The sequence below is a fragment of the Phocoena sinus genome, chromosome 11 (assembly GCF_008692025.1).
Source record: "Phocoena sinus isolate mPhoSin1 chromosome 11, mPhoSin1.pri, whole genome shotgun sequence".
In the NCBI taxonomy this organism is placed as follows: Eukaryota; Metazoa; Chordata; class Mammalia; order Artiodactyla; family Phocoenidae; genus Phocoena; species Phocoena sinus.
This window is the reverse complement of record NC_045773.1, coordinates 11693956-11720504: the sequence shown is the minus strand read 5'-3', so window position 1 is coordinate 11720504 and position 26549 is coordinate 11693956. Positions and strand designations below refer to the sequence as shown.

Genomic DNA, 26549 nt, shown 5'->3' with positions numbered 1-26549 from the left:
CAAAATTCATTGATCCACGTAGTGGTGGGAGGCCAGAAGAGGGTTTATTGGGAAGAGGAACAACCAAATGTGGAGTTTAGGGCAGGGGTCCGCGACCCCTGGGGCACAGACCGATACCGGTCCGCGGCCTGTTAGGAACCAGGCCGCACGGCAGGAGGTGAGCGGCAGGCCAGCGAGCGAAGCTTCATCTTCGGCTCCCCATCGCTCGTGTCACCAACTGAACCATCCCTCACCCCCCGCCCCCGACCCCGTCCGTGGAAAAACTGTCTTCCACAAAACCGGTCCCTGGTGCCAAAAAGGATGGGGATCGCTGGTTTAGAGGACGGGCAAACCCAAGTCCAAGCCCCAAGTCCAGTCACCCAATGGCAAAAGCAGGACTGGCCATTAGGCACCTGCCAGCACCTCAGGTCAGAGGGTTGGCACGTGCCCTGTGAGATGGGCAAGGGCTCAGATGTGTGTCCTTCAAAACGAGCAGAGTGCAAACTGCAAACCATGGCTGGCACACAAGGAGGGCTTACAGCCTCCTGGTCAGTTCCCAGCCACAACAACGCACACTTGCAAAACAGAACACACTTCCCCAAATGTCTAGAGCTATACAGTCTAACTGAACAATCAAACTCCACGTTGACGAAAACAAAACAAACAGAATCTCTGGCTAACAGAATTTGGCAAGCAGCAGGGATTCGTTCAGAGGAGGAATACTTTTTAGAAAACTTTATTCCCATTGGACTTTAATGGGCCGTGAAGTGAGATTTTCATTGTAAGGATGACTATGGTAACAAAAGATAAGGATAGGAGGAATATTAGGCATTCATTATTTATAAACATCATTTTCTCCCCCTCTGCTTCCAAAGGCCAACATTCCTCATTAATTCTGCTGAACAGAAGCATACAATATCCCAATTAGGTACCCCAAAATAATGTAAACAAAAAGAGTAAACCACCACCACAATAGTACTTCTGGGGTATAAAGTATTTTTACATACAACATTATCAAATTTAACTTCCCAACAATTTCATGAGATAGGTATAGTTATTCCCGGTTTGTAGATAAGGAAACTTAAGATATATTCTAAGTTTAGAGATTCCTTTACTATTAAGTGGCAGAGCTATAATCCGAGTTACTGTGACTAATTCTAAGACTAGAATTCTTTCCCTTAGGGAAAAAAAGCTGCCTGAATGAACTGTGTACCTCTAAGAGCGGAAAGACATTATAGATGACTCCATCCTTTCACATCACCAGCGACCAAGTCAGCATGATACTAGGGTAGTGCGAGTGAGGAGGCAGGTGTGGGAAAGCAGGATGCTACATAAGCTCTACATAGTCTTTTATTGAAAGCACCACACATTGCCACAGATTAATAAGGGCCTCCGGGTTAGGTAAGTGAAAAGGAAAAAAACCACAAATCATCTTTTATTATTGTAATTATTGGGTGAAAAAAAACAGTAGTATCAACAGCCACACTCTGGATTGTATCTGTGTGGGAAGAGGTGATGCCACCCTAAGTAGTTCCAGAAAACACACACACACATGCATGCACACTCCCAAGAACCTTCTACCAGGTAAGACCAAATTGACCCTCACTCTATATGGCCAAAGAGCTCAGTCTCTCCTAGGATTGTGTGTACAAAGCACACAAGGTGTTCCCACCACCTGCTTTTGCCATAAATGACTACCCAATAAAATAAACACTAATGATTAACATTTGCTCCCTGGAAGTCACTGAACAAGAAAAAGATAATCCCCGAATAGCCTCTGCATACAGAGCACTGACTTTTCCTAAGCTCTCCAAAGAAGATTTAAAATGATTTGCCATTATGATTTAGTCTTGGAACTAAAATATACACATGACACTGAAGAGGTCAGTTCCTGGGTTGAAATGTTTACTAATCACATGGGTATTTTGGTCCAAAGCTTTTCCTGAAAATATCTGTTTTTAACTAGCCTTTGCTTTTGAAACACCTGGAGTATGAAGAGTAACCAAACTCTCTTGATTCTAGGTATCTGGAATTGGCTTTATTACAGGACCAGTTATTATGTACCAGGTTCTCTGCTAGGCACTGGTAATACACAGGCCATCAGGGAAGGAAGGCAAATAAATTAAGACCTCAAAGAGGGGACTTGCCTGGTGGCGCACTGGTTAAAAATATGCCTGCCAACGCAGGCGACACGGGTTCGAACCCTGGTCCGGGAAGATCCCACATGCTGTGGAGCAACTAAGCCCGTGCGCCACAACTACTGAGGCTGCGCTCTAGAGCCCGCGAGCCATAACTACTGAGCCTGTGTGCCACAACTACTGAAGCCCACACACCTAGCGCCTGTGCTCCGCAACGAGAAGCCACCACAATGAGAAGCCCATGCACCGCAACGAAGAGTAGTCGCCACTCCCCGCAACTAAAGAAAGCCCACACGCAACAACGAAGACCCAACGCAGCCAAAATTAATTAATTAAAAAGAAAAAAGACCTCAAAGACAATTGGGAGTTTAAACAGATCAGATGAGAACTATCAGGGCTGTGAGGAACTGCAGGGCTCAAATCCCAGAGAGAAGGGAAGCCCAGAGAGACGAGCTTATTTTTCCAGAGGTCTATTGATTCCAATGGCAGCAGCTATAATGCTGAGAAGCTGAAAAGAACTTTGCATAGACTTATAGGCCAAGGAAGAAAAACCTGCAGCTCGGCGCCCTACAAGGAAGAAAAGTCATGGAAAACCCCTAGACCGTTCGTTGGTACCCTGAAGAATTATACCCAACTAGCCCTCACAGGGACTGAAGCTCAGCTTGAAATCATCTCAATTCCTGATTGGAATAAGCTAATATGAAATAGAAGTTTCCAGAAGCAAAGGTAAGTCCACTCTAGAGAAAGATCCCACTATCCAGATCTCAAATAATCACCACAGTTTTTCTTAAACAACGTCTGGTACTCAATCAAAAATAGCAAGGCATGTGAGAAAACAAGATGTGACCAAAATTCAAGAACAACAGACAACAGAAGCAGATCAACAGAGTGGCCAGATATGAGAGTTGTCAGATACAGACTTTAATATATGATGACTAAATGCAAACTAGTATATCTCGAATGGATAAACAAGGTCCTACTGTATAGCACAGGGAACTATATTCAATACCCTGTGATAAACCATAACGGAAATGAATATGAAAAAGAATGTGTATATTTATGTGTAACTGAATCACTCTGCTGTACAGCAGAAGTTAACACAACACTGTAAATCAACTGTACTTCAACAAAATAAATTTTAATATACATATACGATGGCTAAAAACACCACAGTGAGATAGCACTATACACTGACCAGAATAGCTTAAATTAAAAATACTGACAAATATCAAGTGTTGACTAGTTTTTGTTCTTGTTCTTTAGCTAAAAGAAATATAGTAAATACAATATACTGTCAATATACGTTAAATCAAAATGGTCGATATCATAGGTATCTGTTATGCTATTTTCTGTACTTGTCCGAATTTTTGTAACATTTCATAATTAAATGTTGAAAGAAGAAGAAAAAGCTGTGGCCATTGAGAGATCAGCAAGGGCTAAATTATTTTAGCCTTCAGAAGTCATGTTCAAGAGTTTGTACTTTATTTTAAACAGAGGAGTGACAGCATTAAGCGTGTCCTCTATAAAGATCATTACAGCTGCAGTAGAGCAGAAGGAGTGACGGCAGGGAGCCCAGCTGGGAAGCTGATGCAGTAATGCAGATGAGAGACAGGCAGTGGCTCTACAAATGAAGGAGAGCTGTGAAGATCTGAATGAAAGAGTCTGAGTTTGCAAGGGAGTTGGGATTTAGTTCTCAAAACTGTTGAATTTTATCCCAGTCAAATAAGGAAGCAAATGAGGACTCTGTGACAGAGAGAAACCTACAAGGAGAATGATTTATAGACCAAAGACAGCATCTGAGATAGAGCCCGGGACTGGGGAAAACAAGAAAAGTATGGATTTTTCTGTAAATCCTTAGAAGAAACACAAGCAATTATAAAACTGAAACCAATAAGCACTCAGCTCAACAACAGATGGTCAGAGAGATACATTCACAACTTGCCAGCATTTTGAAGCCTCGTGCACCCCCTTCCAAACATGCAGATGCTTTAATCTGAGGGGAAAAAAATTCTATTTCTGATTCTGACAGCAAACGCCAAGTCACATCTTGCCAGTAGAGAATGACGTCTCCCAACCACAAACCCACTGAGAACTTCACAACCTTATTCTCATTTTGGAGAGATGGGTTGTCTTTGACCACTACTTCCACCAGCCCTGCCAGAAAGTACAAGGAAAACAAGGAGGAAATGACAGTTTCCGAAAAACTCAGTTTTTTCATCTGCCCCCAAGAAAGTAGATTTCTGTCTCTAGATTATTCATGAGCAATCCATGTGTTATTCTGTGAAGAAAAATCAAGCATATCAAACAAATTTATCCCTGTATTCTGAAAAATGGCCCGAGGCACAGAGTCTGACAATTTCTTCAATTACTCTGAGCTGTTCAACACTCTACTGAGAAGAGATCAAAGAATTAATTTTCTTTATCACTACCTTTTATGCCTTTTCAAGAGGTTAAGGTTTAAAATTAAACATATTAAGTTCCCAGTCTAGCTAGTTTGGGTATATATATATACATTCTTGGATCTGACTTATGAATGTCTAATTTGCTAGAGATAGGATTTTTAAATGGTATTTTCCCCCCAATCTGTTTACACAAGCAATATTCAGTCATGTTCTTTTTAAAGGAAGTACTTCCCACCCACGTGCCCAGTTTTTGTAGCGTCTCAATTTTTGCATATTCTGCTGAGAGAGCTTGGTTTTAGAGGCAGAGTAGTCCACTAACTGCAGTCAACATTCCTCCCATGCCAGAAAAGGTAAAACTTAAACATGGTTGTCTCAATTCCCAAGGTTTATGATGCACTGAACTGCCATACTGGGGAGTTCAGCAAATAATCATGAAATGACTCAACTTCCTGATTCAACATTCACCCAGAAAACATCCTTTCTCATTTTCTCCAAACAATGCTCTTCAATCAAAATTTCAACCAATGAAAACTCAGGCAATTAGCTGGATGATAAATACCATCTACCAGATCTCACTAGTTATTAATAAACATTAATGCATCTTGCATGCTTATTTATATATCTCACTTTGATCACATTTATGAGGCTGAAATAATTTCTAAAGTTATAGACAGATTCCCTCAAATCATTAACACCATCGCAATCCAGCAGCATATAAAATGTCCATAGACATGTCTACACAATGCTTTAAGGTTGACATGAGAGACAAGTGCTTAATATCCCTTTGGGGAAATTCCAAGATTAACGTCAATAGAAAATAAATACCCGAAACACATGAAATTGCTGCCACAGCCTGCCCAGGGGGTGGATGTAACCTTTTCACAGTACATATTCTGAGACTGATACTCACTGGGTTAATAATCGTTTCTTCAACAGAATGGTGAATGGTCCACCAGTCTGAAGTCCACTCCCAGGCATTCCCTACTATATTGTATAAGCCGTAACCATTGGGAGGAAAGGCGTCAACCTAAAAATTAAAAAAAGGGGGAAATGTTGTCAAAGTACTCATCTTGTCTAGAAAACCTCTTTGGTACAAACATATACAAAGAACTCTTACTTTAAAGTATGAATATTGATTCTCATTCCAACACTGAAAATACAATCTGGCCAATGCAGAAACAAGAAAGATATTCTTCAGCTTTGAGCTCTCAAAGGGAGTTTAGAAACCTAAGAAGAGTTCACATTACATGGTAGGACAGTCAATGAAATTATTCCTAATAGAGAGACTAGTACTGGTCATAAGTCAAATCTGTATCTGACTGGGGAGTGAGGGGTAAACCATCTTCAGACCTTCAAAAGCATAACAGAAACACCATATTAGACCCAGTACCAGTCTTGTCATCTGGTACATACCAGTACAGCTGAGCTCTGCTGGCCATGATGTCTTTTTAGCACTGAGAGACCTCAAGCCAATTCTATCCTCTCCACCAGCCCCCTCCAACTCACCAGCTTATCTTTACGCCTCAGTCGTTATCATCACAACACTGAGGGGACTTGTTTTTATAAAGAAAATGTGAATTCATTACCAAGCGTATTTGTAATACATAGAGGGTTTGCAATCTCTGGCACGTGGAAGTATGAGGTAAGCTGCACAGGCTCTTCAGCAAGTAGTCTGATCACATTTCAAAGGCAGACCAGACAGTCTGCCACATAATACTGTCACAGACATGGTACCAAAGTGCAACACTTGTGTAAGAAGGAGGGTGGGGAGGAGGGGAGAAAAATCTTTGACTGAATAGTAAATATGTACAGAACAGTTATGCTATTTTAGGGACGCAAACTTTTTCCTAACATATTGTAATAGAAATTCTCATACATGAAGAAAACTTTTATTTTTTAAATGAAAAAAATATTGTTATCTTTGGGGTTCTTTTTTTAAAACTATTTTTTTAAATCCATGTTTTTTTCCCAATTAATGAGGTAGAACTAAAAGGAATACCATTCACTTCTACTTGGCTTCAGAAGGTTTTAGATTGACACATAAATATGGAAGCATCTCATACTTGGGCAATTCAGAGCACTTCAAAGTTATGAAGCTACTCCGAAAAAGAAACTTAATCCAGGCGAGGTGGAAAGCTGAAAATGTTTACCACTCTGCTTCCTTACTCAGCATTCATTATGGAAACAGCGGTACCTATTCATTGCTTCATTCAGTAATTCCATGCGTGTCGAATGAAAGCAGGAAGGGTTTGATGACATAGACATGAATGAGCTTCAATGAGGGAGAAAGGAGGAGGATACCAAAAATTAAAAATCCAATCCTGAAAGGCAGGGTGGGATGAGTAAGGTAAGATAATGAAAGAAAAGGTGCAGGAACTCCCAAGAGGGAGAGATTTCGGGCTGAAGGTGAACCCTCCTCAACAAAGGTAGAAGTGCCTTGTGGGAACTGAGGTCAGAGTTCAAAAGACAGAGAGACAGTAAAGGAGGAAAGGCCAGAGGATACACTGTTCTTTCAAGAATTTGGAGATGATCAGGAACAGCAAGACAGAATAACAGCTGGAAAGAGAAGAGAAGGAAGGAAAAGGAGAAAATAAGTTGTTTCAGGGAAAGAAGGGAAGGAGCAAGGGACGCGAGAGCAAGTGAGATGGAACGAACGTTCTGGAAGAAGGAATCATTTCTCAGGCTCAGAGAGCAGACGAGTGTAGGGGCTCTCAGGTCAGTCAGCCTGAGGTCCCCTTTATGTGCCAACACGCAGCAACCACTGGGCAAGCAAGTTAGCCTATCTGGAGCGGTTAAACCATAACATGAGGAAATAAGAGCATCTACTCAAAGGTTTCAGGGGTTTTCCCTCTTTAAACAATATGACGTTTAAGTGAGGTAAAACCAGGAGGTCACCACCCCCAAAATTACCACATGAGAGTATAAAAATTTTAAACGCTCATGGTTAAATTAATCACACCAACCAAAGCTTCCTTCCAGAAAGCTCAGAAAAAGACAAATGTACATGAGAAATACTTCAAACATGTTTATTTTCAGGTGAATGAGCTGATAGGCATGAAAACCAAAACACTAACAACTGTACAACAGAGGCCTAACCAAACACAAATCCAATTCTTCAAATTCACTGTGGTCAGGAGAGTCTGCTCAGTTTACAACCAGAGTGAAAATAATAAAATACATAAAACAGCAGGGGAGGGAGCTATTTCACTGTAGTCCATCCTATCATTAAACTTCAATTCCTGCTCTCAACTGACCAGGGCCTGTGGACACAACAAGGCAGCTAAGGAGGACTTGAGATAATTCTCTGGGTAAACAGTCCCAATTTAAAGGTATAGATCTTATCAAGTCTCATTCCAAACACAGGTGGAAGTGGCCTCTGTATAACTTGCTGCTTTTTTTCTCCGCAGGTCCTGTTTCTCAAATTGATTATTTGCGGGCTCCTGGTAACTGTTCTAATTTTGTCTTAGGAACTTCTATGGCAACTTCTTCAGGTAAGTTCTGTTGAATATACTCCAAACAGACATCTGTTGAACCCACAGTTAAATGTTCCAACTCGAAATATCTGTAAAGTATCCTTATTTTATACGGAAACTGGTGTTTTCTGAAAAGGTGCACTGATTTGAGAATAAATGACTATTTTCCTTGGAGGCTCATGTGCTTAAATAATGACAAGAAATTCTGTAGCCATTAAGTGCTGTAAAATATTCATAACTGTCCAATACAGCTTCTCATGGCCTTTTATGAAAACTGGCAGGCACTAATATAATTTGTGTGGTCCATCAGAAGCCCATGCCATAGGCTTCAAGGCTAAGGGCAGTGACCCTACTTCACACAGACTCCCACTGAAGAGGGACATCCAGGCTGCCAAGGCCCTTCTCAAACCACGTGATGGCCACTGTCCTGCTTCTGCACCAACTGTCACCTTTCCTGGGGTGTCATGAGCAACCTCATCCGGCACCTTATTCTGTTCATCCTGCAGCACTGTTCTGCCGACAAAAGGTGGCCCATGAGATACTGGCTGGGCTTCTTACCCAGGAAATGGTTGAGAACAGGTTGAGATACTTTAGACCCCAAGGTCTCTAATCACTCATTTTACTGACTAAAACTATGCACCCATGAGTGCACAAGCGATCTTGAAGGAAACTTGAGAAGAATCAACTTCTAGATGGCCTGATTAGCCTTTTGCCTGTTGAATAATACATCCAGTTCCCATTGGTTTGTGTTGGTACCTTTATCATATACCTAACTCATATACATAGAATTTTAGAAGCACACACATAGGCACCTATTGCCTATTTAAGGGCAACATATTCTCATGCAACTTTTTTTTTTACATTAACTCGGCAAAAAAAAAAAAAAAAAAAACAACAAACCATATTGCTTTAACCATATGGCTCAAAATATTTTTAAAGTTCTCATAGGTCAAGTGTCTCCTAACCCTTCATCTTTTCCAGTGTCTCAGTCTTTCTCATTTGTTTATTATTTCAGTTGAAATTCTGGAATCATTTGGTCATGTTCCAAATAACATATCTGTGCTACATTCATAAATAAATTTTGGAAGAATCATATTTGTGTGAAACAAAACTACAAACATTTTAAAAATGACAACTGTTTGAAAGATTGTTGAAAGAAAATTATTCTCTGTAACAACAAACCCAGTTAAGGTGCTGCTTCCTCGCCTCAAGACGTCTTTCCTGACTGTGTTAAGAGAAAACGACACCTATCCTTTTCAAACTCTTCCAAAATATAGCAGAGGCAGGAACGTTCCCAAATTCATTCTATGAGGCCACCAGCACCCTGATACCAACACCAGACAAAGATGTCACAAAGAAAGAAAACTACAGGCCAGTATCACTGATGAACACAGATGCAAAAATCCTCAACAAAATACTAGCAAACAGAATCCAACAGCACATTAAAAGGATCATACACCATGATCAAGTGGGGTTTATCCCAGGAATGCAAGGAATCTTCAATATATGCAAATCAGTCAATGTGATAAACCATATTAACGAACTGAAGGATAAAAACCATACAATCATCTCAATAGATGCAGAAAAAGCTTTCGACAAAATTCAGCACTGATTTATGATAAAAACCCTCCACAAAGTAGGCATAGAGGGAACTTTCTTCAACATAATAAATGCCATATATGACAAACCCACAGCCATCATCGTTCTCAATGAGGAAAAACTGAAACCATTTCCACTAAGATCAGGAACAAGACAAGGTTGCCCACACTCTCACCACTATTATTCAACATAGTTTTGGAAGTTTTAGCCACAGCAATCAGAGAAGAAAAAGAAAGAAAAGGAATCCAAATCAGAAAAGAAGAAGTAAAGCTGTCACTGCTTGCAGATGACATTATACTATACATAGAGAATCCTAAAGATGCTACCAGAAAACTACTCAAGCTAATCAATGAATTTGGTAAAGTAGCAGGATACAAAATTAATGCACAGAAATCTCTTGCATTTCTATACACTAATGATGAAAAATCCGAAAGTGAAATTAAGAAAACACTCCCATTTACCACTGCAACAAAAAGAATAAAATACCTAGGAATACGGGCTTCCCTAGTGGCGCAGTGGTTGGGAGTCCACCTGCTGATGCAGGGGACATGGGTTCGAGCCCCGGTCCGGGAAGATCCTACATGCCGCAGACTGGCTGGGTCCCTGAGCCATGGTTGCTGGGCCTGCACGTCCGGAGCCTGTGCTCCGCAATGGGAGAGTCCACAACAGTGAGAGGCCCGCGTACTGCAAAAAAAAAAAAAAAAAAAAAAAACCTAGGAATAAACCTACCTAAGGAGACAAAAGACCTGTATGCAGAAAACTATAAGACACTGATGAAAGAAATTAAAGATGACACAAACAGATGAAGAGATATACCATGTTTTTGGATTGGAAGAATCAACATTGTGAAAAGGACTATACTACCCAAAGCAATCTAGAGATTCAATGCAATTCCTATCAAACTGCCAATGGCATTTTTGACAGAACTAGAACAAAAAATTTCACAATATGTTTGGAAACACAGAAGACCCTGAATAGCCAAAGCAATCTTGAGAAAGAAAAATAGAGCTGGAGGAATCAGGCTCCTGGACTTCAGACTATACTACAAAGCTACAGTAATCAAGACAGTACGGTACTGGCACAAAAACAGAAAGTTAGATCAATGGAACAGGATAGAAAGCCCATAGATACACCCATGCACATATGTTCATCTTATTTTTGATAAAGGAGACAAGAATATACAATGGAGAAAAGACAGCCTCTTCAATAAGTGGTGCTGGGAAAACTGGACAGCTAAATGTAAAACAATGAAATTAGAACACTCCCTAACACCATACACAAAAATAAACTCCAAATGGAATAACGACCTAAATGTAAGGCCAGAAACTATCAAACTCTTAGAGCAAAACAAAGGCAGAACACTCTATGACATAAATCACAGCAAGATCCTTTTTGACCCACCTCCTACAGAAACGGAAACAAAAACAAAATAAACAAATGGGACCTAATGAAACTTAAAAGCTTTTGCAAAGGAAAACATAAAGAAGAAAAGGCAACCCTCAGAGTGGGAGAAAATATTTGCAAATGAAGCAACTGACAAAGGATTAATCTCCAAAATTTACAAGCAGCTCATGCAGCTCAATAACAAAAAACCAAACAACCCAATCCAAAAATGGGCCGAAGACCTAAATAGACATTTCTCCAAAGAATATATACAGACTGCCAACAAACACATGAAAGAATGCTGAACATCCCTAATCATTAGAGAAATGCAAATCAAAACTACAGTGAGGTATCACCTCATACCAGTCAGAATGGCCATCATCAAAAAATCTACAAACAGGCGGATGAGGGGAAGATGGCGGAAGAGTAAGAGGCGGAGATCACCTTCCTCCCCAGACACACCAGAAATACATCTACACGTGAAACAACTCCTACAGAACACCTACTGAACGACAGCAGAAGACCTCAGACCTCCCAAAAGGCAAGAAAGTCCCCACGTACCTGGGTAGGGAAAAAGAATAAACAGAGATAAAAGGATAGGGACGGGACCTACACCAGTGGGAGGGAGACGTGAAAGAGGAAAGCTTTCCACACACTAGGAAGCCCCTTCGCGGGCGGAGACTGCGGGTGGCGGAGGGGGAAGCTTCGGAGCCACGGAGTGGAGCACAGCAACAGGGGTGCCGAGGGCAAAGTGGAGAGATTCCCACACAGAGGATCGGTGCTGACCAGCACTCACCAGCCCGAGAGGCTTGTCTGCTCACCCGCCGGGGCGGGTGGGCCTGGGAGCTGAGGCTCGGGCTTCGGTCGGAGCGCAGGGAGAGGACTGGGGTTGGCGGCGTGAACACAGCCTGCAGGGGATTAGTGCAACACGGCTAGCCAGGAGGGAGTCCGGAGAAAAGTCTGGACCTGCCAAAGAGGCAAGAGACTTTTGCTTCCCTCTTTGTTTCCTGGTGCGCGAGGAGAGGGGATTAAGAGCGCTGCTTAAAGGAGCTCCAGAGACGGGCGCGAGCCACGGCTAAAAGCGCGGACCCCAGAGCCGGGCATGAGATGCTAAGGCTGCTGCTGCCGCGACCAAGAAGCCTGTGTGCGAGCACAGGTCACTATCCACACCCCTCTTCCGGGGAGCCTGTGCAGCCCGCCACTGCCGGGGTCCCAGGATCCAGGGACAACTTCCCCGGGAGAACGCACAGCGCGCCTCAGGCTGGTGCAACGTCACGCCAGCCTCTGCCCCTGCGGGCTCGCCCCGGACTCCGTACCCCTCTCTTCCCCCCGGCCTGAGTAAGCCAGAGTCCCCGAAGCAGCTGCTCTTTTAACCCCATCCTGTCTGAGCGAAGAACTGACGCCCTCCGGCGACCTACAGTCAGAGGCGGGGCCAAATCCAAAGCTGAGCCACTGGTGCTGTGAGAACAAAGAAAAGAAAGGGAAATCTCTCTCAGCAGCCTCAGAAGCAGTGGATTAAAACTCCACAATCAACTTGATGTACCCTGCATCTGTGGAATATATGAATAGACTACAAATCATCCCAAATTGAGGAGGTGGACTTTGAGAGCAAGATTTATTACTTTTTCCCCTTTTCCTCTTTTTGTGAGTGCGTATGTATATGCTTCTGTGTGAGATTTTGTCTGTATAGCTTTGCTTCCACCATTTATCCTAGGGTCCTATCCGTCCATATTTTTTTTCTTTTCAATAAAAATTTTTTTCTTAACAATTATTTTTATTTTAATAACTTTATTTAATCTTACTTTATTTTATCTTCTCTTTCTTTCTTTCTTTCCTTCCTTCCCTCCTTCCTCCCTCCCTCCCTCCCTCCCTCCCTTCTTTCTTTTCTTCCTTCCTTCCTTCCTACCTTCCTACCTTTCTTTCTTTCTTTCTTTCTTTCTGCCTTTCATTCTTTCTACTTTTTGTCCCTTTTATTCTGAGCCGTGTGGATGAAAGGCTCTTGGTGCTGCAGCCAGGAGTCAGTGCTGTGCATCTGAGGTGGGAGAGCCAACTTCAGGACACTGGTTCACAAGAGACCTCCCAGCTCCACGTAATATCAAACAGCAAAAATCTCCCAGAGATCTCCATCTCTACACCAGCACCCAGCTTCACTCAACAACCAGCAAGCTACAGTGCTGGACACCCTATGCCAAACAACTAGCAAGGCAGGAACACAACCCCACCCATTAGCAGAGAGGCTGCCTAAAATCATACTAAGTCCACAGACACCCCAAAACACACCACCAGACGTGGACCTGCCACCAGAAAGACAAGATCCAGCCTCATCCACCAGAACGCAGGCACTAGTCCCCTCCACCAGGAAGCTTACACAACCTACTGAACCAACTTTAGCCACTGGGGACAGACACCAAAAACAACGGGAACTACGAACCTGCAGTCTGCAAAAAGGAGACCCCAAGACCCCAAAAACAGTAAGATAAGCAAAAGGAGAAGACAGAAAAACTCACAGCAGATGAAGGAGCAAGATAAAAACCCACCAGAGCTAACAAATGAAGAGGAAATAGGTAGTCTACCTGAAAAAGAATTCAGAATAATTATAGTCAAGATGATCCAAAGTCTTGGAAATAGAATAGATTAAGTGCAAGAAACATTTAACAAGGACCTAGAAGAACTAAAGATGAAACAAGGAATAATGAACAACACAATAAGTGAAATTAAAAATACTCTAGATGGGATCAATAGCAGAATAACTGAGGCAGAAGAATGGATAAGTGACCTGGAAGATAAAATAGTGGAAATAAGTACTGCAGAGCAGAATAAAGAAAAAAGAATGAAAAGAACTGAGGACAGTCTCAGAGACCTCTGGGACAACATGAAACGCACCAACATTTGAATTATAGGGGTTCCAGAAGAAGAAGAGAAAAAGAAAGGAACTCAGAAAATATTTGAAGAGATTATAGTTGAAAACTTCCCTAATATGGGAAAGGAAATAGTTAATCAAGTCCAGGAAGCACAGAGAGTTCCATACAGGATAAATCCGAGGAGAAATACGCCAAGACACATATTCATCAAACTGTCAAAAATTAAATACAAAGAAAACATATTAAAAGCAGCAGGGAAAAGCAACAAATAACACACAAGGGAATCCCCATAAGGTTAACAGCTGATCTTTCAGCAGAAACTCTGCAAGCCAGAAGGGACTGGCAGGGCATATTTAAAGTGATGAAGGAGAAAAACCTGCAACCAAGATTACTCTACCCAGCAAGGATCTCATTCAGATTTGATGGAGAAATTAAAACCTTTACAGACAAGCAAAAGGAGAGAGAATTCAGCACCACCAAACCTGCTTTACAACAAATGCTAAAGGAACTTCTCTAGGCAAGAAAGAGAAGGAAAAGACCTACAATAATGAGCCCAAAACAATTAAGAAAATGGGAACAGGAACATACATATCGATAATTCCCTTAAATGTAAATGGACTAAATGCTCCCACCAAAAGACACAGACTGCCTGAATGGATACAAAAACAAGACCAATATATATGCTGTCTGCAAGAGACCCACTTCAAACCTAGAGACACATACAGACTGAAAGTAAGGGGATGGAAAAAGATATTCCATGCAAATGGAAATCAAAAGAAAGCTGGAGTAGCAATTCTCATATCAGACAAAATAGACTTTAAAATAAAGACTAAAAAAAAAATTTTTTTAATTAAAAAAAATAATAATAAAATAAAATAAAGACTATCAGAAGAGACAAAGAAGGACACTACATAATGATCAAGGGATCAATCCAAGAAGATATAACAATTGTAAATATTTAGGCACCCAACATAGGAGCAAATACTAACAGCCATAAAAGGGGAAATGCACAGTAACACATTCATAGTTGGGGACTTTACAACTCCACTTTCACCAATGGACAGATCATCCAAATGAAAATAAATAAGGAAACACAAGCTTTAAATGATACATTAAACAAGATGGACTTAATTGATATTTAAGGACATTCCATCCAAAAACAACAGAATACACATTTTTCTCAAGTGCTCATGGAACATTCTCCAGGATAGATCATATCTTGGGTCACAAATTAAGCCTTGGTAAATTTAAGAAAATTGAAATTGTATCAAGTATCTTTTCTGACCGCAATGCTCTGAGACTAGATATCAATTACAGGAAAAGATCTGTAAAAAATACAAACACATGGAGGCTAAACAATACACTACTTAATAACGAAGTGATCACTGAAGAAATCATAGAGGAAATCAAAAAATACCTAGAAACAAATGACAATGGAGACACGATGACCCAAAACCTATGGGATGCAGCAAAAGCAGTTCTAAGAGGGAAGTGTATAGCAATACAATCCTACCATAAGAAACAGGAAACATCTCGAATAAACAACCTAACCTTGCACCTAAAGCAATTAGAGAAAGAAGAACAAAAAAACCCCAAAGTTAGCAGAAGGAAAGAAATCATAAAAATCAGATCAGAAATAAATGAAAAAGAAATGAAGGAAACGATAGCAAAGATCAATAAAACTAAAAGCTGGTTCTTTGAGAAGATAAACAAAATTGATAAATCATTAGCCAGACTCATCAAGAAAAAAAGGGAGAAGACTCAAATCAATAGAATTAGAAATGAAAAAGGGGAAGTAACAAGTGACACTACAGAAATACAAAAGATCACGAGAGGTTACTACAAGCAACTCTATGCCAATAAAATGGACAACCTGGAAGAAATGGACAAATTCTTAGAAATGCACAACCTGCCAAGACTGAATCAGGAAGAAATAGAAAATATGAACAGACCAATCACAAGCACTGAAATTGAAAGTGTGATTAAATATCTTCCAACAAACAAAAGCCCAGGACCAGATGGCTTCACAGGCAAATTCTATCAAACATTTAGAGAAGAGCTAACACCTATCCTTCTCAAATTCTTTCAAAATATAGCAGAGGGAGGAACACTCCCAAACTCATTCTACGAGGCCACCATCACCCTGATACCAAAACCAGACAAGGATGTCACAAAGAAAGAAAACTACAGGCCAATATCACTGATAACATAGATGCAAAAATCCTCAATAAAATACTAGCAAACAGAATCAAACAGCACATTAAAAGGATCATACACCATGATCAAGTGGGGTTTATTCCAGGAATGCAAGGATTCTTCAATATACGCAAATCAATCAACGTGAAACACCATATTCACAAATTGAAGGAGAAAAACCATATGATCATCTCAATAGATGCAGAAAAAGCTTTTGACAAAATCTAACACCCATTTATGATAAAAACTCTGCAGAAAGTAGGCATAGAGGGAACTTTCCTCAACATAATAAAGGCCATATATGGCAAACCCACAGCCAACATCTTCCTCAATGGTGAAAAACTGAAACCATTTCCACTAAGATCAGGAACAAGACAAGGTTGCCCACTCTCACCACTCTTATTCAACATAGTTTTGGAAGTTTTAGCCACAGCAATCAGAGAAGAAAAGGAAATAAAAGGAATCCAAATCGGAAAAGAAGAAGTAAAGCTGTCACTGCTTGCAGATGACATGATACTATACATAGAGAATCCTAAAGATGCTACCAGAAAACTACTCAAGCTAATCAATGAATTTGGTAAAGTAGCAGGATACAAAATTAATGCACAGAAATCTCTGGCATTCCTATACACTAATGATGAAAAATCTGAAAGTGAAATAAAGAAAATACTCCCACTTACCACTGCAACAAAAAGAATAAAATATCTAGGAATAAACCTACCTAAGGAGACAAAAGACCTGTATGCAGAAAATTATAAGACACTGATGAAAGAAATTAAAGGTGACACAAATAGATGGAGAGATATACCATGTTCTTGGATGGGAAGAATCAACATTGTGAAAATGACTCTACTACCCAAAGCAATCTACAGATTCAATGCAATCCCTATCAAACTACCACTGGCATTTTTGACAGAACTAGAACAAAAAACTTCACAATTTGTATGGAAACACAAAAGACCCCGAATACCCAAAGCAATCTTGAGAACGAAAAACGGAGCTGGAGGAATCAGGCTCCCGGACTTCAGACTATACTACAAAGCTACAGTAATTAAGACAGTATGGTACTGGCACAAAAACAGAAAGATAGATCAATGGAACAGGATAGAAAGCCTAGAGATAAACCCATGCACATATGGTCACCTTATCTTTGATAAAGGAGGTAGGAATGTACAGTGGAGAAAGGACAGCCTCTTCAATAAGTGCTGCTGGGAAAACTGGACAGGTACATGTAAAAGTATGAGATTAGATCACTCCCTAACACCATACACAAAAATAAACTCAAAATGGATTAAAGACCTAAATGTAAGGTCAGAAACTATCAAACTCTTAGAGCAAAATATAGGCAGAACACTCTATGACATAAATCACAACAAGATCCTTTTTGACCCACCTCCTAGAGAAATGGAAATAAAAACAAAAATAAACAGATGGGACCTAATGAAACTTCAAAGCTTTTGCACAGCAAAGGAAACCAAAAACAAGACCAAAAGACAACCCTCAGAATGGGAGAAAGTATTTGCAAATGAAGCAACTGACAAAGGATTAATCTCCAAAATTTATAAGCAGCTCATGCAGCTCAACAACAAAAAAACACACAACCCAATCCAAAATTGGGCCGAAGACCTAAACAGACATTTCTCCAAAGAAGATATACAGACTGCCAACAAACACATGAAAGAATGCTCAACATCATTAATCATTAGCAAAATGCAAATCAAAACTACAATGAGCTATCATCTCACATCAGTCAGAATGGCCATCACCAAAAAATCTAAAAACAATAAATGTTGGAGAGGGTGTGGAGAAAAGGGAACCCTCTTGCACTGCTGGTGGGAATGTGAACTGGTACAGCCACTATGGAGAACAGTATGGTGGTTCCTCTAAAAACTACAAATACAACTACCATATGACCCAGCAATCCCACTACTGGGCATATACCCTGAGAAAACCATAATTCAAAAAGAGTCATGCACCAAAATGTTCATTGCCGCTCTATTTAAGATAGCCCGGAGATGGAAACAACCTAAGTGTCCATCATTGGATGAATGGATAAAGAAGATGTGGCACATATATACAATGGAATATTACTCAGCCATAAAGAGAAACGAAACTGAGCTATTTGTAATGAGGTGGATGGATCTAGAGTCTGTCATACAGAGTGAAGTAAGTCAGAAAGAGAAAGACAAATACCGTATGCTAACACATATATATGAAATTTAAGGGAAAAAAATGTCATGAAGAACCTAGGGGTAAGACAGGAATAAAGACACAGACCTACTAGAGAATGGACTTAAGGATATGGGGAGGGGGAAGGGTTAGCTGTGACAAAGCGAGAGAGTGTCATGGACATATATACACTACCAAACGTAAAATAAATAGCTAGTGAGAAGCAGCCGCATAGCACAGGGAGATCAGCTCGGAGCTTTGTGACCACCTAGAGGGGCGGGATAGGGAGGGAGGAAGGGAGACGCAAGAGGGAAGAGATATGGGAACATATGTATGTGTATAACTGATTCACTTTGTTATAAAGCAGAAACTAACACACCATTGTAAAGCAATTATACTCCAATAAAGATGTAAAAAAAAAAATCTACAAACAATAAATGCTGGAGAGGGTGTGGAAAAAAGCGAACCCTCTTGCACTGTCGGTGGGAATGTAAATTGATACAGCCACTATGGAGAACAGTATGGAGGTTCCTTAAAAAACTATAAATAGAACTACCATATGACCCAGCAATCCCACTACTGGGCATATACCCTCAGAAACCCATAATTCAAAAAGAGTCATGTACCACATGTTCAATGCAGCTCTATTTCCGATAGCCAGGACATGGAAGCAACCTAAGTGTCCATCGACAGATGAACGGATAAATAAGATGTGGCACATATATACAATGGAATATTACTCAGCCATAAAAAAGAACAATACTGAGTTATTTGTAGTGAGATGGATGGACGTAGAGTCTGTCATACAGAGTGAAGTAAGTCAGAAAGAGAAAAACAAATACTTTGTGTCCACCTAGAGGGGTGGGATAGGGAGGGTGGGAGAGAGATGCATGAGGGAGGTGATATGGGGATATATGTAAATGTATAGCTGATTCACTATGTTATAAAGCAGAAACTAACACACCATTGTAAAGCAATTATACTCCAATAAAGATGTTTAAAAAAAAAAAAGAGAAAACGAAATGCTTTTAACATTGCTTCATTAATGTATGGTTTTGCTGACAAAAGAGCAGAAAGACAGGAACACTCATGGAGGGAAACTTGCGATACACAGTCTGGAAAAGAGTTTGGTTATATATCTGAAACCCTTATGAAGAAAGTTTTCTAGTCTTTGACTCACTAATTTCACTGTTAGGAATCTATCTTTTAAAAAATCATCAGACTAATAAGGACCTACTGTATAGCACAGGGAACTCTTCTCAATACTCTGTAATGACCTACATGGAAAACGAATCTAAAAAAGAGTGGATATATGTATATGTATAATTGATTCACTCTGCTGTATAGCAGAAACTAACACAACATTGTAAATCAACTATATACCAATAATAATGTTTTAAAAAATCATCAGAGATACAATTTAATATCTATGCATAAGATGTTCATTGTTGTTTAGCAGAAAAACAGATATAAATTTGCAAAAATAAGAGGTAAATAAATTAGGGTTCATTCAAATGACAAGTTATCCCGCTGCTAAAAGACATGTATTTGTGAAGAACTGCTAATGACAGATAAAATGTTGCTGATATTACACAGGGAAAAACAGTAGGATTTTAAATATTATAGTATGACCCAAAAGCAGTATGTAAAAAATACATAGGCACATATAAACCAGAAACATTTATGCTGGCATCTATGGTAGTTAAGAGCATGGCCTTTGAAAACAAACCGACCTGGTTCAAATCCCAGCTGTGCTGCTTTCCAGCTGTATAACCTTGGGCAAGTTAGTTAACCTCTGTGTGCCTCAGAATGCTCACCTGGAAAATGGGGATAACAGTACCTACCTTACAGAGCTGAAGAGACATTAAATGAGATAATTCATGCAAATGGCTCAGCAACATGCCTGGCACTCTGCAAGTGCTCACTACCTACTAGCCATTAGGAGCATCATCAACATAGGAGACGAATGGGGGGAAATGCACCTAAACATTAACAGGGGTTACCTATCTCTGGGTGGTAGGATTCCAGATCCTTTCAATTTTCTCCTCTGTACACTTCCTGTTTTTTCGAAGTTTCCACAACAAGTGTTATGGAATCAGAAGGAAAAAGGTGTTACAGAAAAAGAATGTCTGGTTAATTATTAGTATTCGCTACGTGCGGTGGTGGACGGAGGCAGGAAGGGGGCAGCCCGTGGGGCAGAGAGCGAGCAGCGCTTTCACTCATTGCTGGTGGTTTCTCAGTGCGCTGCAGCCGCCGCCATCCGTCACAAGCCTCGCTACTCACAGGCGCAGTCCCTCGAAAGCCGTCCTCTCCAGTGTTGGTCACAGGAAACTCGCCCTGCCAAATGTTGGCATAATGTTGGCCCTTCGGCTGCAGTCTGTTGCCCCAGGGGAAGAGTCTGTCAGAAGAGACACAGGCATCAGCCTGTCAAACAGACACAGGCTTCTGGACGAAAGTCAAGAGGAGGAAGGCAGTGAAAGAGGGAACACTGCTTGCTTGTTCCGAGTGAGCTATTTTTAAAAAAAAAAAATAAAAATAAAGCTTTTAATCAGGATTTTTTTTTTTAGCTTCTGCACAACCAGTTCATGTCAAGTTCACAACAACCTTGGTCTCTCCCGAGGACTCGGGAGGCCTGAAATACATCACAGAACTAAAAGAAGGGCTTATAGGAGGCTGGGAAAGCAGACATCATCCTGGACTTATATGGAAGCGTGATCAGGCAACATCGCACCGCACTTTCTTATAAAGCCTTCGTTATTTTAAGGAGCCTTTCCTAGATGTGGCCCAAACATGAGTTTTCTGTCTCATGGCTCTGGAAGCAAAAGATATATTGCTGCTTCAGGAGATGCCTAAAATAAGAAAATCCAAAAAGCAAGGCAGCCTGCCAGGAGGCTCTAAGGAGGACTATGTGACACGGGGATGGGGGCTCAACTGGCGTAGCCCACCTCACCACACACATGGCTTTGGGAGACTGTCAGGGGGTGGTGACCCCTGCATCCATGTTTCCTAAGTAACTTCACGGGCAGGAAGAAACCCCAGTAGGAGTAAGCTGCGACCTGGCTGTGGTTTTAAATCAACTGTCCAGCCAAAGTAAGTTCTGTAGATTTAGAAAAAGGTCCACATACTGTTAGGCAAAGATGAGACCCTCCAAGTACCTATTTTGCAGGCCTCCTCGACAGCTGTACTCCCACTCGGCTTCCGTGGGCAACCGCTTCCCGGCCCATGTGCAGTAGGCGACGGCGTCGTTCCAGGAGACGTGAAGAACCGGGTGATCTGGCCTGGGGAACAGCGAGAGCACAGTGAGCAGGGCAGGAACCAGAACAGGAACAGGAACAGGCAGGACCGGCTTCAGCAAAGTGCCCGTCAGCACCTTCACCTCAATCTGTGATGCTGAGGTGGGCCTGGTCCCCAAATCCAGCCCCAGCCGGGTCACATCTGTCACCCTCTACCACGGGTTTCTGACATCCCAGGCTCCCAAAGAGGTTATGATCCCGCTTGGAACAAGACTCAAAACATTTCTTCACTTTGCATGCAGGCCTGGACCTCCAGAGAATCTCACTTGGCAGTAGGTGTGGAGACGCACCAGCCAGATCCCCCTATGAGGAAGGAATGATTTTCCAGCTGCTGGGCGTGGCATCAGCAGAAGCTTCCAGCTCTCGGCTCCTTCAGGAGAGCTGCAAAGAGCCGCCTTACAGCCAGCAAGGACCAACCACGGCAGGGGCATAAAGGCGCAGCCGTGTGAGTTCACCATAGCTAAATCCTACGTGTCATTTATACCCCAGAGCCCCAAGGACTGGGTGGGACATCCTGGACCTGCACTGTAGTCTTGGCTTCTCCCTCTGCCCAATCCTGTTTCCTCCCCATCCCTTCCACAGGTGTGGATCCCCTTATATAAATATTCTTCACACCAAGCTCTATCTAAGCATCTGTTTCCAGAGAATCCAATCTGTGATACTTGGCCTTAAACTTTGTGTCTTTCTGCTATAGATGAGTCAGCTATATGTGCCTCACTCTAACAAGTGAGGAATCTAGCCGATTCCAAGTAAGTCTTTATTTTTTCTAAAGGTATAGAGGGGTAGGGAAGGTTAGGGGGAAAGTTTGAGAGTAAGGGGATAAACATATTTACCCAGCACCAGATAACTTTAATTCCCTGCTCACTCTTTCTCAGGTGGACTCCACATTCCTAGGCTATTTCTTAAGCATCTTTGAATTCCCTACAGTAATTATACCACAACTTTCACTTATTCTTTAAAAACGTTTATTGAGTACCTATTACATGCCAGTCACTGTTTTCAACACTGATATTAAGACATGCACTATTCTCAGAAGAAGGACTCACTCAGTGGATATAATACATTCCACTCTCAGTTCTCCTTCTACCCTTCACTTTTTCTTCTACTATTAAATTCAGGAAAGAAGATAATAATTGGGACCTAAGAGGCCGTCAACCTGAGGTACCCAAGAATCCTACAACTTTCCACCTCATGGCCTATTTCTACCACAGAGGCTACCACCTCAGGCTTTGAAAGATTTCTGACGTTTTCAAGGGGCTATATCCCTAAAGCTGAACTTCATGTACTTCCAGATTCCTGACAATGAGGTCAATAACCGGGAATGTTGTCAAAAATAGAAGCTCGAAAATCCCATCTGAAAAATTGGGTTAGGAGAACAGTTTTCTTGGGCTGTGGAGATGCTGAGTCCTGACCCAAACCTTTCTGCGTCTTCAGGGCTTAAAGTGCTATCCATTTTTGCTTGAGATAATTATTTCTTTGCCACCCTGGAGACTTGCTGACCGACTTGCAGCTCTGTGGTTTTTCGGTCAGACGGTGGCTTCAAAGTATGTCAGTCCAGGACTGGAGATAACATGAGTCCTAAACCCAAGGGATGAGCTTCTACAGCGGCCACCTGGCAGGACACCACCACTTATCTGTAAGACAGATGGTCTCCTTCCTCACAATGACCCACTCATGAGGGAGAGCAAACAGACAAGTTGTAATGATTAAACATGTCATGAGATTTGTAATAGGCCTGTCAAAGGGGGAAAAAATCTCCAAGAGGGAACCCTCTGACAGGCCAAATGAGGGAGGAGGAAGGCCACTTATTAAGAGCTCTGTGTGAGCTAGGTGCTATGTTTGGGTCTGTACATAAAGTATTTCCTGCCATCCTATTTTCCTACCGACCAAGTCAGTAGAGTTTGTCATACTCACTCTTTTATAGAAGACGGCCACTGAGTTTCTTTTCAACAGCATAGGAACCTATTTTGGAATGAAACGTCATGTGGGGAAAGACCCACCGGCCTCACCTGTGCAGGACAGTAGAGTCGGGCCCTTCTGGGTGTCTCCAGTTAGCGCCTTTAACAGGTAACCACCAGGGAGCAGCTGCCACCTCAAAGCAACCCAGAATAAGCTGAGGTTAGCTATGATGCCTCTAGAAAAACAATGACTCAGTCTGTGCAGAAAAATATCTCTCTTAAGGTCTTCAACTTCCAGTTGACTTACCAAATAACTTTACCAGAATATCAAAAATAAAGATTTATATGTAACTAAATCTAACAAATAAGCATTATCTCGGGAATTCTCTGGCGGTCCACTGATTAGGACTTGGTGTTTCACTGCTGTGGTCCAGGTTCAATCCCTGGTTGGGGAACTAAGATCCAGCAAGCCACACGCTGTGGCCAAAAAAAACCAAAAGCATTATCTCCCATCATAAAGCACCACAGTGATTAAGTAAATATGTATCTAAATGGTGTGTGTCTCCAAGAATTTTAAAAGACACACTGCTAGCTAACCCTCTATAATCTCTAACAAGTGAGACAGGTAGTACTCCTCCTATTTAAAAGATGGTGAAACAGCATTAATCTTACAGTTAAGTGCCAGGCTGAAGGTCAACCAAGGTAGTCAGAGACCAAGCTGAAGCATAGCATAAAGAGCTGAAGTGTGTTTTCAAAAGACCCTGGTTAATATCCAGCCCAACAATAGTTGTATGGCTCTGGGCAAGTTCACTGCTTGCCTGGCCCCAGAGTCCTCATCTGTGAAATGGGAGCAGGCCCGCCTGCCTCACCTACCTCAGACTCAAAGGAGGCTGCATTAGATAGGACTGGGAAGTGCTCAGCCCAGATCCTGTTCCCAGAACCTTACCTCCTACTTTACAGTTTTGTTAACCCAAATATCAATATCAAGTGGCTCTCATTTAGTGATTGATTGAGAACTTGGCTTTGGAGTCAGGCAAAATGAGATGTGACTCATGGCTCTGCCACTCCCACGGTGACCCCTGGCAACCTAATCAACCTCCCCACACCTGTTTTCTCATTTGTAGGTGAAGACAGTAACAATGCCTACCTCAGGGGTTATTACAAGGAGGAAACAGAACATATACACAGGGCTTAGGACTATGCGTAGCACTTAGTAAGCACTCAGTAAAGGGAACCAGTCTCAACTATGGGCCTCATGACAGGAAGAGAGTTACAAAAAAATTACCATCATCAATGATGCTAATACTAAGGAAAGAAGTTTGCAAATGTTTCTTCTAATATAAACCAGAGCAGACTCAAGGTTATCCCCATGACAATGTTACTCTCAATCCTCTGCGTCCTGATGAGCCAGCCTGAGTGGAAGAAAAGGGGGAATGTGTTCCTGCTAACAATTACAGCAATCACTGAAAACACCAAACCCTGTCTTGTTCTTTTTTCACATCAGCGCAATCAAAACATTCATGGTATTCCAATCACAATTTGATGGAAAAAGCCAAATTCTTTTATATTTCAACGAAACAGGCATTGTGTCCTCAAAGGACACTACTGCAAAGTGTTTTATTTTTCAGAGAGCAGGAGAGGTGAAAGGCATGGCTTCTTCCTATTCCTTCTGTGGCACTGCGGAATCTTTAACGGGGAGATGTTCTCGCTGACTACTCTGCTTGATGTTTAGGTACCAGTGACAGGTAACTTATTCCATGTCAAGGGAAGACCTGCAGAGAAAGCCCAGGTCATCCCACTCTTACATTCCAGTATCTTTACAACACTCACCCACCTCTACCCCACCTCCAACACTAAGGCCACCAGAAGGTTCTATTTCTCAAATAAAAAAAAATTTTTAAAAAAGAAGAAAAAAAAACAAACAGGAAAAATGTTAACCTTCGTTAAATCTGGGTGGTAGGAACTAGAATGCCTATTTTTCTTACACCCTATTGTGTTTTGAAATATTTCATCATTAGCAATTTTTTAAACATCTTTATTGGAGTATAATTGCTAACACAATGGTGTGTTAGTTTCTGCTGTATAACAAAGTGAATCAGCTCTACATATACATACATCCCCATATCTCCTCCCTCTTGCGTCTCCCTCCCACCCTCCCTATCCCACCCCTCTAGGTGGACACAAAGCACCGAGCTGATCTCCCTGTGCTATGCGGCTGCTTCCCACTAGCTACCTATTTTACATTTGGTAATGTATATATGTCCATGCCACTCACTTCATCCCAGCTTACCCTTTCCCTTCCCCATGTCCTCAAGTCCATTAGCAATTTTTTAATAAATTTATTTATCTATTCTATTACTGATGGGCATTTGGGTAGCTTCCAGTTTGGGCTACTATGAATGGTACTACTTCTGTGAACATTCTTGAAAGCTCATGACTTAGTAAATATGCATAAGCATTTCTGCTGATTGCATACTGTGGAGTGGAACTGCTGGATCCCAGGGTAGACACAGGCACAGCTTTAGTAAAGACAGCTGAACACAAGCCTTAATGGCAGAAGTCCTCCACGGTTCCCGACCTTCTTCAACAGGGAACTTCCATGGAGTTGGCTTGTGTGCAGTAGACCCAGGGCAGCTGCTCCAGTGGCCATAGAGTCCATTCCCTTTCCCTCTCCTCTTCCCCTTAACTCACTCTGGTTGCGAATATTTACTGAGCACCTACTATCTGCCAGGAGCTGAGCCTAATTCCTAAAGGGGATCTTCAACTCCCAGAATCCTCTGAGTATGACTTAAGACAGTCGGTATATTGAGAGTTTTTCAATGATTTATTGCACATATTTATCTTACATGGTTAACTACACAAAGCAGGATACAAAGTGTGAACCTAGGCATTTTATTTTCTTCCAAAAATATCTACAAAACTCAAATTGGTGGGTCCGGGTACTACCTTACACACATCAGTTCTATAGCTCCTACTCAACTTCCTCCCTGTCATATACACACACTTGCCTCTCCTTCTAGATATCTGCTTTTCATTTCTCCCACTATCACTTTTGAATGAAATCTTTCACATTTCTTAGCAACCCATCGAAAACAGACCACCTCAGCACTATTGACTTATTAGGCCACATAATTCCTTGCTGGAGGGGGTGCTGTCCC

At 41.5% G+C, this 26549-nt stretch overlaps 1 protein-coding gene across 3 annotated transcripts in view; it reads right to left on the bottom strand.

Moving 5' to 3' along the window:
- The window catches only part of SUMF1 (sulfatase modifying factor 1), a 112318-nt gene that overhangs the window by 34520 nt on the left and 51249 nt on the right, over positions 1 to 26549 (bottom strand). For 2 of the 3 annotated variants that reach the window (XM_032649596.1, XM_032649594.1), the window contains 4 exons: positions 23503 to 23585; positions 21356 to 21478; positions 20484 to 20598; positions 5430 to 5546 (listed from right to left, as the gene is read on the bottom strand). In XM_032649596.1, the coding sequence (XP_032505487.1) occupies positions 5430 to 5546; positions 20484 to 20598; positions 21356 to 21478; positions 23503 to 23585 (438 nt within the window). The remainder of the gene's footprint in view (positions 1 to 5429; positions 5547 to 20483; positions 20599 to 21355; positions 21479 to 23502; positions 23586 to 26549) is intronic. The other variant, XM_032649595.1, reaches the window with a different exon arrangement.